Source organism: Pleuronectes platessa, chromosome 6 (assembly GCF_947347685.1).
Source record: "Pleuronectes platessa chromosome 6, fPlePla1.1, whole genome shotgun sequence".
In the NCBI taxonomy this organism is placed as follows: Eukaryota; Metazoa; Chordata; class Actinopteri; order Pleuronectiformes; family Pleuronectidae; genus Pleuronectes; species Pleuronectes platessa.
In genome coordinates this window covers 17,261,245-17,281,220 of record NC_070631.1, presented here as the reverse complement: position 1 = coordinate 17,281,220, position 19,976 = coordinate 17,261,245, and the positions used below count along the sequence as shown (strand labels likewise).

General features: G+C 41.5%; 1 protein-coding gene across 7 annotated transcripts in view; it reads right to left on the bottom strand.

Annotated features, from left to right (window-relative positions):
- Positions 1-6,207: 6,207 nt before the first annotated feature.
- The window catches only part of ubr4 (ubiquitin protein ligase E3 component n-recognin 4), a 47,808-nt gene continuing 34,039 nt past the window's right edge, over positions 6,208-19,976 (bottom strand). For all 7 annotated transcript variants that reach the window (XM_053424527.1, XM_053424528.1, XM_053424529.1 and 4 more), the window contains 36 exons: positions 19,789-19,874; positions 19,611-19,698; positions 18,432-18,625; positions 18,074-18,313; positions 17,844-17,982; positions 17,538-17,663; positions 17,149-17,277; positions 16,695-17,044; positions 16,501-16,591; positions 16,223-16,307; positions 15,852-15,979; positions 15,469-15,598; positions 15,177-15,337; positions 14,878-14,987; positions 14,457-14,598; positions 14,145-14,226; positions 13,809-13,982; positions 13,053-13,174; positions 12,733-12,930; positions 12,490-12,570; positions 12,274-12,361; positions 11,934-12,061; positions 11,373-11,480; positions 11,163-11,279; positions 10,877-11,067; positions 10,566-10,739; positions 10,375-10,474; positions 10,058-10,276; positions 9,844-9,957; positions 9,504-9,646; positions 9,284-9,409; positions 9,001-9,195; positions 8,657-8,881; positions 7,983-8,073; positions 7,524-7,686; positions 6,208-7,306 (listed from right to left, as the gene is read on the bottom strand). In XM_053424527.1, the coding sequence (XP_053280502.1) occupies positions 7,242-7,306; positions 7,524-7,686; positions 7,983-8,073; positions 8,657-8,881; positions 9,001-9,195; positions 9,284-9,409; positions 9,504-9,646; positions 9,844-9,957; positions 10,058-10,276; positions 10,375-10,474; positions 10,566-10,739; positions 10,877-11,067; positions 11,163-11,279; positions 11,373-11,480; positions 11,934-12,061; positions 12,274-12,361; positions 12,490-12,570; positions 12,733-12,930; positions 13,053-13,174; positions 13,809-13,982; positions 14,145-14,226; positions 14,457-14,598; positions 14,878-14,987; positions 15,177-15,337; positions 15,469-15,598; positions 15,852-15,979; positions 16,223-16,307; positions 16,501-16,591; positions 16,695-17,044; positions 17,149-17,277; positions 17,538-17,663; positions 17,844-17,982; positions 18,074-18,313; positions 18,432-18,625; positions 19,611-19,698; positions 19,789-19,874 (5,103 nt within the window). In that variant the 3' untranslated portion in view covers positions 6,208-7,241. The remainder of the gene's footprint in view (positions 7,307-7,523; positions 7,687-7,982; positions 8,074-8,656; positions 8,882-9,000; positions 9,196-9,283; positions 9,410-9,503; positions 9,647-9,843; positions 9,958-10,057; positions 10,277-10,374; positions 10,475-10,565; positions 10,740-10,876; positions 11,068-11,162; positions 11,280-11,372; positions 11,481-11,933; positions 12,062-12,273; positions 12,362-12,489; positions 12,571-12,732; positions 12,931-13,052; positions 13,175-13,808; positions 13,983-14,144; positions 14,227-14,456; positions 14,599-14,877; positions 14,988-15,176; positions 15,338-15,468; positions 15,599-15,851; positions 15,980-16,222; positions 16,308-16,500; positions 16,592-16,694; positions 17,045-17,148; positions 17,278-17,537; positions 17,664-17,843; positions 17,983-18,073; positions 18,314-18,431; positions 18,626-19,610; positions 19,699-19,788; positions 19,875-19,976) is intronic.

Here is a 19,976-nt window from a genome sequence, read left to right as displayed (position 1 = left end):
CACACACACAGCTGGCTGACCCGCCTGCTGCTGGCCACGTCTCAGTCACACGCTCCCTTCCTGCCTAGTGTGGAACGTGGGAGCTACTGTGGTCCCAGGCTTCCCACACTTCAGTGTTAATGACACTGAGGCCGGCTGCACAAAGGAAGTGTGCCCCATCCAACAAAGATTGACTGACCAACCCCCCTCAACACACACACACCCAGGAAGACAGGGCTGTCAACAGGGCTTCCAGGCACACCATCTGGACGGATCGTACACTATTGTCAGCCAATCAAGCATGGGAGACGTTCACCGTGAGAATTGGAAGGGATGAAATAGAGACAGAAAGTTAAATAGGAAGAATAGGGGGTGTTTGTGTGAGTGTGTGTGCGTGTGTGGGAAACTTTGAAGATTGAGTTGGATGATGTTTGTGAAGGAAACTGTCCAAATATCAAATATTGTTTGACATAAAAAGTTTGAAAAAATAACATTGTTTTAAAGTTTCACATAGTAAGAAAAAATATAATGGAAAAAATAGGCACTAAAAAGTTTAAGTTTAACAAATAATAACATTACAAAGTTCGTCGTTAGCAGTTGTGATCAAATCTTCTTTTAAAGGCACTACTTCTTATAAGCTTATTAAAATTCAGTAAATACTGAGAGTAAAAACATGGAAGCTCAGATCACATCTTTAAACTGAACACCTCTCTCCACCATGTTGTTACACTGGACAGTTCTCTTCTTCATGTGAAGTTGCCTCTCCTCTGCGTGGGTCTTCTTCAGGCAGATGTTTCTCCTCCACGTTCCCACCACATATCAGTCCACACAATACCAAGGATACCTCCGCATCAGCCCAGTGACAAGGGGCCCGGGAAGGGCCCCTCCCACCTGTTTGTTTGGTTTAGGGGCCATTGTACCCCATGAATTCAACTAATTCATTCACATCCTATTGTCATAACGCTGCTTTGTGATTGGCCAAACACTGTGAGAACCAGCATCGCATTAAATCGATGGGAAAGTTGGTTTAAGTATATAAAGGATGGAAGAGTTGGTGAAATCAGAACCGTGAACGCCTCTCGTACCACCACAGGCCTGGACTGACCAGACACCATCACACTACACATTCACCATGAGGGATCAACACACAACGTAAGCTCAAGTTCATGTTACGGATCATTAGATCGTTTTTCCTTCTTCAAATCCTCTCATTGAAGGTAGTGAAGGGTCAGGAGTGTTTAGGTTTGAACAGGTTATTAAGGCTCTGATTTTTGCTCTGTTGGTGATACATATATTTATCAATACTAAGTTGTGGCTTTGGGATGAGATGTTGAAAATGATCTGTTCAAGGGTCATTTCAACCTAATCCACAGAATACACTTTTTCACTTACCTAGGATTTAGATTTTTCGTTTGATCAGGTCATATTCAGTGTATACTGTAAATATAATTTCTATTCTTTTAATTTTTTATAGTTTCTTGTATTTACATTGCATGTTTATATATTTATTGATTTTTTGATCGTCCACTTTGCTGCTGCAACGCACTTGTCTTATGTCATCTTATCTTATCTCAACTTATCTTATCTGTCACCTTGTCTCATCTTATTGTGCTTAACTGATTCTAGAAATACAATTTCTGTTGAATTTTCTATAATGCATTCTTATTGTTGGGAGCACCACAAGTAGAATCCCTCTCATTGTGTGCAATATGAAAAAATAAAAATATCAACATTAATGGAAAAAAATATATTTTCTTGATTTCTGTGAACAGGCCCTTTAAAAAACTGCTGTAATACTCAACATTAATCTGATGTTTCTCTTCTCGTCTTCAGCCTGTGTAAGATGATGAAGATGGAGAGGAAGTGCACAGACAGGGCAGAGAGGCTCCGCTCGGCCCTGGAGAGCCAACTTGACTCTGGGGTGTCCAGCTCTGACGTGTGGGACAAGACAGTCTCCTTCTTCACTGTGAAGAAGGCCTTGATTTTCCCCAACGGCTACACCCGATCCTCCAGGAAAGCCATGAGGCTGTTCCCTTCACCTGCCGAGGACGTGGCTCCGCTGTGCTGCCAGTGAGGAGTGGACACATGATGCAACATGAGGGAGAGTGTGTGTAAACATCAACACGATCTGAGGCCCTGAGCTTCTCCACGTCATGTCAAGAAGAAAAGAAGAAGAGAAGAAGAGAAAGGAAGGAGAAAAGGATGTTTTTACCCAGCAATAAGTGTAAAAAAGTTGGAGAAGATGGGAGTTTTACACTCCTCGCCTATGACCATGCACACTGTGATGTTATTGGTCCACAAACGTGCCTAAAATGTACATTTTATGCCTTAAACCTAAAAGTAGTTTTCACCACTGGTCACTGAAAGACCTTGTTGTCGAGGACGTGTTCATTTAGAGTCGTATTCCTTTGTATAAAGGTGAAATGTTTATGCCAATGCATATTTGTTTTGTGAATGTTTTTATCACATTGTGAATGATATCATTTTTTAATGTTACGTATAAAGTGTGAATTAAGTGCCATGAATGAAATGTGCAATATGTGATTTCAGATACGAGTTGAAAATAAAGTGTTTATTCTTTCTTCAGAGTCTGTGTTAGAAATTATTCCCATTTCATTCTGACCAGTTGAAAACTGTTTAACAATTTACCAATCTCATATCCCAGTGTCATCCTCTAGTGGTCACTTTGCTGCAATACATCAAAATATGATCCACAGTTGCAGCTTCTTCTCCTCGTTCCCTCATCATCCTCATAACAAACCTCAGAATGTCCTTCTCCTTCAGTCAAATAACTGCATTTCATTCATTCTGTATATTTTAATATAAAGTCAAGTTAATCATTTGATTTTTACAGTACACCTTGTTAAGATACTGTTTGAGGATTTAAAGAAGATTTTTTTTTAAAGATTAAATACACTATAAATAAAATAGCTCTTAGAAAATGTGTAACTTAACGTGGATATAGTTACTGATTACGATTAGATGTAATGTTAAAATAAGCAGGTGGAAATAGAACAAAAAACCGAGCGTTTGTTCTGTTCTGGATTAATTAAAAAGTGTAAAATTACTACACCTACAGGTATGTTATACAGTGCCTTGCATAAGTATTCACCCCCCTTGGACTTTTTCCCATTATGTACTGTTACTAACTGGAATTCAAATAGACTTAAATAAACTTTTTCCCGTTTGATCAACAAAACATGCATAGTACTTTGGAGGTGCAAAATAAATTTTATTGTGACACAAACAATAATGAGAACAAAAAAGTTGACATCTGTTGGGTGCATAAGTATTCACCCCCCTGTGTCAATACTTGGTAGAACCCCCTTTCGCTGCAATTACAGCTGCAAGTCTTTTGGGGTATGTCTCTACCAGCTTTGCACATCTAGAGATGGAAAGGTTTGTCCATTCTTCTTGGCAAAAAAGATGAAGCTCAGTCAGATTGGATGGAGACCGTCTGTGAACCGCAATCTTCAAGTCTTGCCATAGATTCTCTATTGGATTGAGGTCTGGGCTTTGACTGGGCCATTTTAAGACATTAACATTCTTTAATCCAAACCATTCCTTTGTAGCTCTGGCTGTATGTTTAGGGTCATTGTCCTGCTGGAAGATGAACCTCCGCCCCAGTCTCAAGTCTTTTGCAGACTGCATCAGATTTTCTTCAAGGATTTCCCTGTATTTGGCTCCATCCATCTTTCCCTCTATTCTGACCAGTATCCCTGTACCTGCTGAAGAGAAGCATCCCCACAGCATGATGCTACCACCACCATGTTTCACTGTTGGGATGGTGTGCTCAGGGTGATGGGCAGTGTTGGGTTTTCGCCACACATAGCGTTTTGCATTGAGGCCAAAAAGTTCAATTTTGGTCTCATCTGACCAGAGCACCTTCTTCCACATGTTTGCTGTGTCTCCCACATGGCTTCTGGCAAACTCCAAACGGGATTTTTTATGGATCCCTTTCAACAATGGCTTTCTTCTTGCCACTCTTCCATAAAGGCCAGATTTGTGGAGTAGACGACTAATAGTTGTCCTGTGGACAGATTCTCCCACCTCAGCTGTGGATCTCTGCAACTCCTCCAGAGTAACCATGGGCCTCCTGGTTGCTTCTCTGATTAATTTTCTCCTTGTCCGACTCTTCAGTTTGGGTGGACGGCCTCCTCTTGGTAGGTTTGCGGTTGTGCCATATTCTTTCCATTTTCTTATGATGGATTTTATGGTGCTCAGAGAGATGTTCAAAGCTCTGGATATTTTTTATAACCTAACCCTGCTTCATATTTCTCCACAACTTTATCCCTGACCTGTTTGGTGAGCTCCTTGGTCTTCATGATGCTGTTTGTTCAGTAATGATCTCCAACAAACTCTGAGTCCGTCACAGAACAGGTGTATTTATACTGAGATTAAATTGCAGACAGGTGGACCCTATTTACTAATTATGTGACTTGCAAATGTGACTTGTGAATGCAATTGGTCGCACCAGATCTTTGTTAGGGGTTTCACAGTAAAGGGGGTGAATACATATGCACTCAACACTTTTCAGATTTTTATTTGTAAATAATTGTGAAATCCATGTAATATTTCCCCCCACTTCCAAATGATGCACTATTTTGTGTTGGTCCATTACATAAACTCACGATGAAATAAATTTTAATCTGTGGTTATACCATGACAAAATGTAGAAAAGTCCAAAGGGGGTGAATACTTATGCAAGGCACTGTATATGTTGTTGATTTGAACATTTACATTATCTTGAATGTTTCCAACCCAAATTTTCATTCAAATAACAAAGCATCTGATGCCATTCGAGTTTCATATGTGAGGAAGAAAGTCGTTGAATGTAGCGATGTAAATAAAACATGTTCGAGAACAATTCTGCTTAAGGCACTTAAGCTAGATTTTCTTGTCATTTTTCAACAACGACAAAACACCACTTCATAACATCAAACTATTCCCTCCGTTTTCATTATTTTGATTCAAAGATCCCCAGCAGAAGTTACTAATTTAGGGATTACTCTGCCACAAATTTGTGCGTTATTATACATGCTATAATAAGGAGAATAAAATGTATAAATGGACCTGGGCCACCTTACTTACTTTTCTGAGTAAGATGTTACTCTTCCCCCTAAGGGTTTGAATTTATTATACAATCTACATGTCTAAACGACTACATGTCACCAATTATCGGGACATAGTTTATTCTTTAGTCCTTATTCCCTCAGCTGAGCTTCCTGCTGTTGAATGACGGCTCAGACACCAGATCAGGATGCAAAGTACTGGAGCTGTTCTTCTCATCAGAAAGTTTGGATAAGGACAGAGCTTCGACATCTAGGACTGTGGCCTGGGTTCTGCCACATCCTGACCAGGCTGTTTTCAACCAGGTTTCGTAGGAAATATTACGTAAAGTAAAGCAGTAGAATTTTTTTAAAAGGACTCTTATATCCTGCCTCACACCCAGGATCCACCTGACGTCCCGCTCCCAAGCAGGACCAGCATCCAGCTGTTTCCGGTGAACCAGAACAGCCTCTCTCAGTGGCGAGACCCGTCTTTATTCAGTTTATTCACAGATTCAGACCTTTATCGTCCTCACAAGCTGCTGATGCATTTATGTCAACATGTCTAATGTTCAATCATAAATATTTTCTGTTCACTCTGCAGGAAGAAACGTTTCACAACCAGCTGTACCTAAGAGCAGAGCCTAGAGGCGGAGGCAGCCGACCCACCTGCACTACCACAACCTATTCCATTGGGTCGGTAGTGTTTCTGTTCTGAGCTTTTTTCATAGGATATGAATATAATGTACTGTTTTACTGGACACAGTAGGTTATTAATCTTTTTTTAAGAATGTAAACAGCAGCGGGGAACAGAAGAGGTTACCCTGGGTCAGATTGGAATTATTACGGCTTTATTAATCGTACGCTAAATTCAAAAAGCAGACATTCAGCAACAGTTGAACATTGTAGCAGCGGGAATATGCGAATAAACAAGAAACTGGGCGAACTCTACACCACGCATTCAACTCTGGAGTACAAGGACACCTTCTCAAATGTCAACGTTAATAGTTGATCAGTAACTGAGGATAAAACTTGGCCGATCTTTGCTTTTAAGAAATCTTTTGTTTTTGGAATTGACACAACTGTGTTGCCATTGATTTCAGGGAAAGAGAGCAGAGGAGAGAGACTGCTGCTGGGGGAGAAATAAAAACCAACAAAAAAACAATTAGTCAAAGAAAAGTTTAAAGGATATAATGTAGGTCTGTTTTATTATTAATTTAGACAGGTCTGCTATTTCACTGCAACAGATGGAATCTTTCACAAGTCCAAAATTCACTTTGTCACCAAGTCACAAAAAACTAAAAAAACTATTTTCTTCATTTCACTTGAGAGATTGTTAAAAGAAATCCATACACACACAAAAACACTTTTTCTGTCCATCATTCAAATTCCAGTTAGAACCTATATGAAGACCAAACAGCAAAAGTCTGGAAGAAAGAGCAGGTTCTGCGCTAAACCTTGTGACACTGAAACCTTCCATTAAAAAAAAACCCTGACCAAGAACAAACAAAAACCAAACAAATAAAAAAGGAAAATGAAAACCAGATAAAATCAAATGCCACTCATAATACATGGTGGGTCAAATCCCAAAACATTTTTTAGTAATCCTAACATTGCACCCCAATATTAGGAGGAGGGTAAATCGACATCCACACTAAAACAGAACTTTTCAGTTATGCCCTTGACCCAGACGGTTTTTTAATCTTTAAATATGAATCACCAGATTCTCTCAGAGCGCCATTCTGCGGCAATTTGTTTTTAGCAACAGTGAAGCTTCAGTTTTTTTGGCAGCAAGAGTCGATAACCAGAAAAAAAACAAACGTACCTGGTTTAATAATCAACAGATTCATTGATCACTTGTCTTGAGCTCAGCGAGAAACTAAATTACATCCTCAACTCTAAATTGAAGCAGTTTGAGTCAGAAGGGCAACACGAGAAATTCAGTTTTAGTGTGTGAGTCCCGCCCCTTTACACACGTGTGTGTGTTAAACATTACAGAGATTTTCGGCAGAGGATTTTTTTAGACTACACATAGATTCAGCTTTAAGTTAAATTGAAGATGACGTGTTGGGGAGGGGGGTGAGCAGGAAGCTTGACGTATACTGGATGTGTGTGTGTGGGCGTGTGTACTCTGCGTGTGTGTCAGTCTGTAGGTGTCTCCATGTAATTTGCAGAGCTGTTGTGTGTTGCAGGGGTGTGGGTTGAGGTTTGCCATCAGGGCAAAGAGTTCAACAGATCCCGCAGAAAGAGGTCTGGGTCTGCGATTTCAGAGAGAAGACCTGGGAAAGAAACGGGTTCTGTGTTAATATAAACTTCACATCGCAGTTTCAAATGTATTCAAGGTGGGAACATAAAGCCAAGGGTGAGATCTGTTCAAAAAATGTCAAGCTGCAACACAGAAGATTGTCCCACTTATGCTGGGTTTCTGCCAACTTTTAAAGGGTTTAACTTTAAGAGGGCTGTGGTGAAGTTAATCGGGTTTGGATGTTTACTGACCTAGAACATCAAAGAACTCAGACAAGGACTCAGCGGGCATGAGTTCGTCCTGGAAGGCCCTGAGCACGCGCTCCGACGCCTCGTAGATAGGCATGTCGTTGTGACGGACATATTCTGCCAGCGAGAAGGACCAGCCCCCCTCTGTGTTACTGGTGGGTACTTTCTGTAAGGCCGGGCAGAGGAGAGAGAAAAGAGTTTAAGTCTCAGAATTGCATTATATTGTAAAGATCTAAGTAACCATGTTGAAGAAAAGAGGCATTCAAAATGTTTTAGCTATTTTTGATTCGGTTGTTTCAGTTTCAAACACACTTAAGTTTGATGAAATTATGCCTCTGCATCTTCAGACTGAAACTAAACAGTGTCACTCAAAACATCCAGCGAAATTGCAGAACACACAAAGCAAAATATCATTGGTTTAAAGCACCAATATGAACAGAGGTTTAGATCCAACCCATTTACCATGAACATGTCATAGACCAGATCCACCAGGCCCCAGAAGAGTAGAGGCGAGCGATAGACTGCATATTCCTTTGGTGCTTTGTCTGTGAGTCTGAAAATAAAACGGAGGAAACAGAAACTTTAAAATCTAGATTAAACTCTTGATTATAGCACACACAATTTTAGATTAAGATTAAGATTAAGATGCATTTATTAGTCCCAAACACATGCACAGACATGCAAAGGCACACTCATGCAGGTAGGGAAATTTAATCTCTGCTTTTGACCCATCTGGTGCAGGACACACAGAGCAGTGAGCGACCATGTACGGCGCTCGGGGAGCAGATGTTGGGGGAGTAAGGTGCCTTGCTCCCCGAGGCAGTTCAGGCTTGCTCAGGGGCACTAGACAGGGTAGGGAGACTCTTGGATTTTTGGACAGATCAATCCAGGTTCGTCTTTTGTTGTCTCTCCGTGGAGTCGAACCAGAGACGAACCAGAGACCTTCTCTGCCCATAGTCCAAGTTTCTGCCACTAGACCACCGCCTCTCCAAGGCGATGGTTTTCTTAATCAGTATATTAGAAATTCTGAACAAGATCAGTTGAAGCCAAGCTGAGGGGATTTAGATGTTGCTGCTTTAACCAGGTTTCAGCTGTGAAATGAGACAGAAAACAGAAAAAGAGGATAAGTGCCGTACTTGTTGGCGCAGACTGCCGAGACCTTCCGGGCATGTGCGGCGACCAGGAGTCTCCGTAGGAAGTAGATACGTGAGCTCCTCCAGCGTTCGGGTGGCATGATGTGCATGGCCAAGCTGGTGAAATAGTGTGGTCCTTCAACGTCGTATGAGCTCTCCACCCATTTCTCACATGGCTGCTCCTGGAAACTCTGCAGATTCTTCTCCTCCCGAGACGTAGCCCTTGTACTGCAGGGACAGTTTGCACAGTAAAGTGAGATGAGGGTGAGAAATACATGTGACATTCCTTCTGAATCTTGTAATAGCTACACCTCATCACTGATGGGTAACTTCTGAAGGGTACATACGTGTTAAGGACGTAGAGCACAGTGTGGATGATGTAGGGGATGAGGTGGATGTTGCTCTCTCGGCCTCCTCCTCCCGTGTCCACACTGAACGACTGCTCAGTAGCAAAGCGGAGGAACAGCAGTTTGGTGTCGTGGATGTTGAGTTGGTACGTGGGCTCCCGCTGGCCTGTGCACTCCTGCAGATATGTGTTGTGCCTGTGCAGCAGAGAGACAGGGGTTGTGAGTCACCGTGTGCCTTATGAAGTGAAACTTTTGCTGTGTGCGTGCTGATGCATCAATTTACCTTGCTAAGCATGTAGCAAAGGCTGATTCTGGAACATGTGGCCCCCAAACAGGAAGCAGCCCATTGCACTTGGTGTTGGCGTTCTGGAGAGCAGCACTCTCCCACTCCTCTCGCCCTCGTGCCAATCTGCCATGGGAAGAGGGGAAATGAAAAGCTCAGATTAACAGTGACAAATTGGCTGTACTGTAAATATCAGCAAGAATAGGAAATTCATTGTTACCTGACAGCAGCCAGATGGCAGTCATAGTGGACTATGTTAAAGTGCGACACAGTGCTGTAGCCCTGCTGCTTACGAGGCTTGTTCTCGAAGTCCTCCAAGGCCACACGTTTTGTGAAAGTGTAAATACCCAGGACTTTGGTTGGCTACGATCAGACACAAGGACGGACATGTTACTTTAAAACCCCACAAATCTGTTTGATACACAAGAAGTCGGCCTAAGTTTTTCTGCAGTACAGTCACAAACATAAAACTAAAATAAATCATATATACATACAATATGTAGTACTTTCTTAATTTTGACTCGTTTAACACTAAATTACTTCATAGTGTGTTGTTGTACCTGGAACTTGTAACCTTCTCTACAGATACAGCAGGTTAAGCCTGGCTCTTCTATCAACTCCTCCATTTGCTTCAACAGTGAGGTTTTCGTCACCACCTGACCCTTCTCATTGGTCTGAAAGGAAAACACAAGAATCAACAGCAATGTTACTGACATGGTGAAACAAAGTGACAGAGATGAAATAAAGATGTTACATGAAATAAGAGATGTGTACCGTCATGCCCAGTGTTCCCAGGGCCTTTTGCCTCATGGCCATTGCCATACGCTTCTTCTCAGATCTGGTCTCCCTGCGGGCTGCTTCAATCTTCAGGTTGACGTCACTGTGCTCCCTCAGCGCCTCCAGAAGGTTCTCTGCCAGGGTGCCGATGCCTTCATCGCTGGATACCTGCTCCAGCTTGTGCAAGTTGGTTATAGAATCTGTGCCTATCAGCACCTGCACAGAAGATGAGAGCAAATTCAATTGTGTCACATAGTTGCTGCTTTTCCATAGTTGGGTTGTAAGCAGCTCAGATTGCGTTTAGTTTTTAGTACCTGTGTGGGGGGATGCTGTGTAGCCAAACCACGAAGCAATCTGAGAATGAAGGGTAAAGCTGGTCTGGAGAGGAACTTCTTCCAGACATCTGCATCCAGACTAAAGAGTTCAGAACACAAAGAAAATTGTTATAGAGCAATAAATGGCAAACACTCCAGCATATGAAAGGTTTTGACTCTGAGACACCTACTTTTTGGCATTTGGGATATGTTTCTTCATGTAGTCTAGAGCACTCTGTGGGATTCCCTTTTGAAGAATTAGATCTTTCAGCTGATGGCCGTTGCTGTTATTTTTGATACCAGAAGCGATTTTGCAGAAGCAATCCAGAAACACTCTGTCGTCTGCACTATGCTCCTCGTCATACCTTAGGAAAGAAATGGAGTGGTAAGTTTTCATACGAAAGTGTAAAAAGGTCCTCTTGATTGGTTTAATAATGTAACAATTGTAATGACAGAATTAAAAAAAAAAATTATTTGCAAGTAAAAGATAATAGATGCCAACTTGTCAAAGCTGCAACAGGGTTTGAAGCGTTCCACCAGGATCCTCATCTTCTCCAGTTCACCGAAGGACAGATATGGGATGATGCGCAGCAGACCCTGCAGCACGCTGGGGTTGGAACGCACAAACGGGGTGTTGATCTGGTCTAATAACATGACCAGCTGATCTTTGTCTCCTGTCAGCAGCAGGTTACCCTGCAAAAGACAAAACAATTCCCATTTAAATTTAAACATTAAGACTTCCTGGGGTCTTGGTTTTATAACATTGTCCCTGAAATTAGAATTCTTACCTTGTCCTCAGAAATCTCTGCGTTGGCTTCATCCAGAATGATTTCCATGATGCTCAGGACCTGCTCTGCTATAGAGGCTCCCCCACTGTCCTTACTCTCTTGTTCCGCCACTAGAGCCTGATGTGCAACAAAATAGTTGATGAATTTTCACTCTGGCGTCCACAAACCAGACGACACAGCACCATGTTACACTGTCAGTGGAACACTCACCAGGTTCAGAGTTCCCAGCATGACGTTGAGCGTGTTCATTTCTGGTTTGACCAACTGCTGTCGGTTGATCTTCACCTTCACACAATAACTGAACAGCTTCAGTAAAACCTGAGAAAGACACATACACACTGGTCAATTATGCAGCTTTGGCATTTCTGTAGAGTAGTTGCTGTGGTTTTACTGTTATCAGAATAACGAGACCTTTTAAAGTAAAGGTATGTTTATATTATGTTAAAAAAAGACAGTATCAATGTTTTCTTTAAGGCTTAAAAACATTAAATGATAAAAAAAGATTTGTTACTTTTGAGGCAAAATTGTATGATTTGGGGGTTCTTAAATGTGGATTTAAAAAGAAATCTGAATTGTTTAGGCGTTTGCACTACTGGGTCAGACAAGAGGCATCATCAAGTGTTCAAGGGAAATTGTAATTTGTATTTTTTCTGATGTTTTTTATACCAAACTGAGAAAATAACCAACTGAGTAGTCAAAAATTAAAACAGTTGTAGCCATTTAACTGGGTTAAATCTTAAAAAACTTAGAGTAAAAAAACTATCGTCTTACAGTGAGCAGATGCCTTCCTTGTTTGAAATCCTTGATTCCAGACAGCCGGCTGAGCATACACTCCAGTCCTCCGCACTGTGCCATCACTCCAGCCATCTTGTAAACTTCCTCATCATCCTCCTCTTCATCTGTAAAATGGAAAAAATATAGATTTTTTTTTTTGTCGATAGAGATAAGATACATCTTTTCCACTTCTTCCAGGAATGCACTGATTACAAGTACAATGGTATGTACAAGTACAATGGCTCAAGTATTAGTGACCAGCTCTAATACACAGGATATAAGTTTTGATTAAATGGCTCAGAATCACGAACAGAAGTATATTTATAGTAAATCAAACCTGTGGTTGAGTCCAGTGACTCTATGAACTCCTCAGTTGCGTCTCCCAGCAGGCCTCTCATTCGATAGATGATTCTCATTGGTTCTCCCTTGAAAAAGAAAGGAAGCTTGTTACTTGTGGATCTTCAGAGTCCTGCCACCATTTAATGACAGTTTAATGGCCCAATGTCAAATGTCTTCCAAAGTGTTACTCATTCAAACTGAAGAGGACTCTCACCTCGTTCGTCGGGCACCACACCTTCTTGTAGACCTCGGCCACTGACAGATCCAAGCTGATGATTTTGTTGTTTACCAGAAGCTAAAGGGAACAGGGCGGCATTAGATCAATAACTTCTAACAAGTCAGTGTTCAGAATTCCATGAGAAACAGAGAAGGGATTGATTAAAAAAGTATCATAAAATGAACTAAGTGGATGAAAACTTCAGAATAAGAGTTTGGCGGAAGTCCAGGGTCACTTTACCTCCATGCCACTGTCATCTTCAAGAAGTGCCACCAGGTCGCAGTCTTGACAGATCTTGTTCTTGATGTCCCTCATGAGTGGGCCGATGCCAGGCTCGTTGCTGCTGTAGGGGTTTCCTGGCATGCGGCCCTGCAGGAAGTCCTCCTGCTGAGGATCCTTCTCAAGGGTCACAAAGAACTCTGTCACCTCGTTCTCCTCCTAGACACAGAGGATGAAATACAAGTTACAGATGAAGACCAACTCACAGCTTCACTGACTTTTAGAACAACGAAGCATGTAGGACATGTACATGAAATAAATAAGGGTCAAGGTTCACTCACTGGATAGATGATGCTGCACAGTCTCTCAAAAATAAACACGGGTGTCCTGTAGTCATCCAGGTTGTATCGTTTTGCAGTCTCTATGCACACTGCCATGAAGGCTTTGGTTTCAGACTCAGTACCTATAAACAATACAACAAGATTTACAAAGTGTTTTAAACAATTCAACAAAATAAAAGAACCTCTGCCTGGAAACTAGAACATTAAATCTGAAACTGTCCAGGGCAATCTGAACTATTTATCTAAAATGGGTTAATGAAGAAAGAGGGGTGTGACTGAAGCATTTCAACAACCAAGACGGCTGCTGCCAATGTGGAGAGATCCATTATGTGACAGTATTAAACATCTGGACAATATAACCTGTCTGAAATAAGTTTGTTGTGAAGAAGGTGTGTTTGCCTTACTACAGATGGTATTTGGTTGGAGTATAATTTGTCCAATTTAACTTTTGGTCTGCAACCTGTTGCTCCGTGAAAATTAAAGGTGATGAATGTTTTCAGACTAATTAAAAAATTTGAATCTCTATGCACATACAGTTTGTGCCCTGTTCGGGCAATGTCAGGCTAGTCAATTACTTGATTTAATAAAATGTTTTGGTGGGTCATTAATTCTGCAGAACGCATAGGTAGATTTAGAATTCATACTTTGTGTTATTACTATATTTCAGTGCTGAAACTGGTAAAGAAAGATTTAAATGACTGCAAGCAATTCAATCTCTTCTTAAAAATGATCAGATCAAAAGTTGTCGGTGCAGACCTGTCGTCATGTCCTCCAGCATCTCAAGCAGCATGTCCTGAGTCTCATCGATGAGTTTGGTGCGCTGCACCACCAGCTTTCTCAGACACAGATAACCGTTGAGCACTGTGCCGACCAGTCTACTTTTAAAATGCCGCTTAATGGACTCCACCTCCACGAAAGATGAGAGCAATCCTGCCATGACACACAAAAACCATTACACAAATCATTTAAGTACTTGAAACAGACATAGAAACAAAATAAAAAATACATCATTCTTAGTGTATTCAACATTAAATTTGACTTTGCAGTCCAGACTACTTTGTCAGATCAACAGATTTGCTACAACAAACATACCAGTCAAGCTCTTGAGGGCGTAGCCTTGTTGCAGGTCTGTGCTCAGTGTAGCCTCCTCCAGAGAAAGCAGATTGGCTATTTCCTAAACAGAGGATTAAGAGATTACGTTTTACTATCACAGTATTAGTACGAATACTAGTACATATTTATTACCAGTATAGAAATTGTGTTTTAAAAGCAGTAAAACATTTAAAAAGAAAAAATTATTTTTCCAGAATGTCAATTTGCCGATGTATTTCACTGTATACAATTAAGACTATTTTAGTTCAAGGAAACTGGTGGCACATACAGATGTTCTTTGATGAGCATTACCTTGGTGATCAGGTTACCGATGTAGGGCAGGACTCCGCGGGCAGCCAGGTAGACTTTCCAATGCGTAGGTTTGATCAGCTTCTGGTACAGACCCAGATACTCCGCTGCACACTCTCCAGCTACACTCAGCTCATCCAGATAACTGACAGACACACAGCAAAAAGGTAACTTTAGTTTTTTACATATGGTAAAACACATTTTCCACTTGTTGGTATGAGTAGCATTTTTTGTACAGCTGCATATTCATTCCTGTGACCTTTTACTGTCATTGTTGACACTTATTAAAGCTACATAAAGTTGTATATTTACTATCACATAAAATTCAACTTTTTGTACTGAGGAAGTCTTATTGTTATCTACTTACTTACATAATAAATATCACACAAAATGATAATTTGTTTGACTGTTTGAGGCTCATTACCTGGTGAGCAGATCCAAGACCTGCTGCTTGCGACTGGGGATAGTTGTAAGAGCCTCCACAATAGTGCAGGCAGCCTGTCTCGCTGCCTGAGTGGCAGGTGTGAAAAGGACCTGCAACAGAAATAACAGTCAACAATTGTATTTTAAGTGGATGCCAAAACTTAATTAGTATTGACCAGTTTGAAAATATGTAATGTCAAAAATCTAAAGTATCTTCACGTGACTTTTTGTGACCAATTATCGATATAGCAATAACAACAATGAGGCATTTGAAACACTACGTTAAACGTTTTTTTTTACCTGTCGCAGCCAGTTGTTGTGACTCAGTTTGAGCAGGCGAGGGAAAAGGCCTTCCCCTTTTCTGGACCTCATGAATTGCTTCCATTTCCACGCATACTTCTCAAGCAGATACTGCTTCCGCAACTCAGCCTTCCCTTGAGGTTTTGACCCAGACTCTTGGCCTTTTGGTATCAAGATACATTCAAAAGGAAAAGATTGATATCACGAGTTTTAATTATTTCATAGCAAAAATAAATAAAAACATTTTGCAACAATGATATTGGATGCTTTTTTGTTGGGACACAGTACTTACATCTTGCTGGGAGGCATTTTTTCCAGGCCTCATAAGACGCTTTATGGTCCTTCTTGAGCCAGAGTTGGGCCTGGGCATGGATTTCATTACTGTAGGGCCTGACCGTGGTCAGGGACTCAGTAGCAGCATCCTTTGAAGAAAAGCAAACCAACTATTGTGTAAGGGAACTTGAAATAACCAAGAGTCATAAATAAAATATTATTAATTTATAATTATTATTAGCCTACAAAATGGGCTACATGATTATTTTTGTCCTTATGTCTGTTGTGTGACCAGAATGTCTTCAAACTATCTAAACTACACAGCTGCCACCAAACCCATGTAAAGGAAGATTAAAACCACCAGAAAGGAGTGAATGGAATAAAAGAATTGAAATATAATACCTTGTTCTTCTTGCTAGTGGGGACAGGGGGCTTGATCAGCTTTTGCAGGATTCTCAGACACATGAGGGTGATGTTCTCCACCACGACAGGCGTCTTTATATTCACCGACATGAGGAACAGACTGAGAGCTGTGAACAAAAAAAACATATATTGCTCTTCAGTTGTGATGAGTAGCCACGGCATTCCAAACACAGTACAGGCTGTAGGACAGCGGAGTTAAAATACGGTTAAATAAAACCTGAATAATAGATTGTTCCAGATATATTTTTTCACATCAGGGAATCATGCAGAAGAAAGTTGCGAGTTCAAAGTCAGTTAAAAAAGTCCAGCCTCTTTTCAAGAGGTGCGATAATAAGATAAGATAAGCTTACCACAACGTAACCGCAACTCCCAGCATCCTCCCTCTTTTGAAATTGAGTCCGTCAGTAGCAGCATCTCATACTGCAGATTGCTAACCTGTTGGGAAAACAAGATGTTGATGTACATATGAAAACTGAAATTTCTTAAATGCTCAACACAGAGGCTGTAATCTTAATATGAATGTGTGATCTTCAAAATATAAAAGCCACATATTTCTTTCAGTAACAAAATCATATGGTTTCTTTAGATACATTTTTTCAGTCTATAGTGAGACACCAAGAGGACATACCAGGTCAGGATTCGCCCAGTGACCTTTGAGGGCTGATGACACCTTAGCAATGATGAGGTCATTCATCTGCTGAGTGGCCTCCGGATGATCTCTGAAGCAGGAAAAAAATCAAAGAAACGGAGACAGAACATTCAATGAATCACTACATCACTAAAATCTTGTTCTATAACTGGACATGTGAGGGAGGGACATACCTGGTGAGGAGACAGACCAGCTGGCGCACTTCCTCCCTCATGGATGCTGTACCACGTCGCAGGTTATATTCAAAAAGCTCCCTGATGAGCCCCTGGAGGACCAGGATCTGCCGGAGTGCCGGGTTAGTGGCCAGTGCACGGAGCAGCGTGATACAGTGACCCGTGACAGCTGAGGCACAGCCATAGCACTTGTTGGAGGACGTGTGGCCGCAGCCCAGCACAGAGAGGGCGCGGTACTGACTGGCGGTGAAGGTTGGCTGGTGGCTGCTACTGCTTCGAGATGACTTGGTGGCGGCCTCTCTTTGCTGCAGATCGTACTCCAGGAGCTCTTTACGAGATGCGAGCACTTTCTGTAAATATTGAGAAAAATGCCAGAGTTGCATGTGAGCAGGAGAAGAAAATAAAGGTAAAAACAAATGAAACCAGTTACTGAATACATGTTTTCCTCTCTAACCTGTATAATCTTGGAGAGTTCATCAAATGATGTCTTGCAGTCACCGCTGTACTCTTGAGCCAGCTGCTGAATGTACCGGTTGACATTAGCAGAGGACGCACCAAGTCCTGCACCTGCTCCTGTGTCATCCTGGAGGGATTCAAATAGTTCATATTAAAAAACAGGCTGATAACTTGTACTTTCTAATGAAGGGTCCTCAAATATTTTCATTCACCATCATGTATTACTAAGGAAATGGGATGTTTTTAAAGAATAAACACAAAAATAGCTCTGTTATTTCCAATGTTTGCAAAGTGGCCTAAATAATACTCATGCCCCCTTTGAAACAACATCTAACGTTAGATGGAATAAGCACATGAGCTATTCATGCTCTCCATGTGAGGACCTACCTGTGGCTTTTCTGGTGCTGCCTCATTGACTTTAGACAAGAGGCTTTCTAACTGGGGTCGGTGTCCCATCAGCTGGTGGTAGACCCTGTCAGCTTTGTCCAGCAGAGTGTTGATGTTGGTCACAGCCTACAGAAACAACAAAGACACAGGAATGAATGGAGGCAGTAAAAGATAAAGGCAAATTGTACTTCACTCATCTTTCCTCGGGAAATAAATGGGGACTCTGGCATGTAAACTGGTGTTTTGGAATGGTTTTGCCTCCTTTCTTTATCACTTCCATGTCTTTCTCAGCAAATAATTGCTTACCTTTTTCCTGTCTTCCTCGTTCTCGATGGGATCCACAGCACAGCATGGCTTAGCATAAAGCATGAAGTCAAATCGGGCATATTTGCAGAAACCACAGGCATTGCACAAGAAGGGATCTTTTTCATCATAGTTGATGGACCTAATAGGAGACAAACAGCAAGTTAAAATATAATTCAACTTCACTTTCTCCAATTATCTTTTCAGAACAGAAAAGGAAACCCGTCGCTCACCTGCACTTGTGGCACTGATACACGTTCTCACCGCAGTTGCCACACACCCCGGGGTTGGCGGGCACGGAAGCACTGCAGCGGGGACACTGCAGGGTCTCAGTGGAGGCTTGGTAGTTCTCGTAAAAGTCAGAGAACTCAATCATCAGGTTGGAAGCAACAATGGGTAAGGGAAGGTCGATCTTCACCTCTGTTTGTCCCGGTGTCAGTTGAACTTTCTTGGCTTTGTGCCAACGAGCAGGCCTACAAATACACAGCAGAGAGTTCATTTTATATTGTTAACGTGCGTGCAGGTATTATGGAATCTTAGTAAGTTAATGTCATTGCTCGATAAGACCAGCAGCTCTTTGTTGCAACATACTTGTTCTTCAGCTCTACGATAGCCTGTACAGTCCGGTTGTTGTAGTACAGATTGATGGTGCGGACCATTTTGGTGCGCTTGAGGTCACCGATCTTCACGGTGACTTTGCTGATGGTGTGGCTACCAATGAGCTTGACCACTTGCTGTGTGGTGGTGTAGCGGGTGTCCACTTTGATCGATGACAGTTTTATATTCTAGAGGAAGAATACAAGACACAAACTTTGAAAATTATAATAAACTGTGATTATGAAAGTAGAGTCTAATCTTAAGGCCGAATTATAGTCGGGTTGCACGCATGCACGCATGCACACAAGACACGCAACACGCCCCTTTCGTGCCCTCTGCGGGCTTGCGTGCGTCCGCCAATTTTTCTAACTACACGACAAAGCGACGCGAGCCTCACGCAGCCCGCAAGGCTTGTGATTGGTCTGCTTACTACATCCCGTCCGGAGTCTAGCTTCCGGTTTCATGCCCCACAATACGCGGAAATCACGGAAGATTTAGAAGAACAAATATGGATCAAATAGAAGAGCACTTTGCAGAAGAGATCCGAAGTGGTATGACCACTTGTATAACCCGTCACTGACTGGCCGATTTGTCCGCCAGAAACAGGCTATGAGGAGCCGGAGTGGCGATGTAAATAAACAGTCGACGAAGAAGAAGACGTCTCTTCTTTGTGTGTTTTGTCTTTGAAAAAAAAAGTTACTCCGCCTAGGGTTCTGGCGGTGAATTGCGTTGCAACACGCGCAGCACGTTAGAGAAGTATAAACCAAAACGAGTCCGTCGATGCAGCTGCGTGGCCTTCCGCGGTTGCAGTCGCAGGACTATAATTCAGCCTTGAGATGGGCTTTTTTCCCTCTTGTCTTTGTTCTTTCCATATAATCATTTAAGTTATTGTATTTTATTTAATCTTCCTTGTTTTTATTGTTTTATTATAATTCTTGTGACAAATAGCTGTGCTGTAAAAATTAAATTTATTATTATAGATAAAGAAATGAGCATCATAAACCTGCCACAATGTATATTAGCTGTTCAAATTACTAAGCCAAGAAACAATGCAAAAGCGATGCATATTTACAAGTATGTAGAAACTTGCATTAGGATTCTATTAACGACATCTGTTGTGAAAACGTTTTAAAAACATATCGAGTCCACTAGGGGAAGTTGTGATGCACATACCGAGAAGGGAACCTCAGGATTGTTGCACACCAAGCAGGGGTCACTCTCCAGGAAAAAACCATCAAACTCCACTAAACCTGACAGAGTGCTACAGGAGAGAACACAAAACAAGAGATTCATGTAGATGTCCACTGCTTGATATTGTTTTATTCAAGATGGATAGTTTGTATAGACATACTTGTAGATGTTGGAGTTGGGGTGATTTGTCAGGATATGGTTCTGCGTCCTCAGAATCTCAACAGCTTTCTGGGAATATTCCTTCAGCTGGAACAGGAAAGGAAAATGATTACAAAAATTATGAAAACACATTTACTGTAACCTTTACATTAGGAAACACAACCATGTCCACAATATGGCTTTGTAATA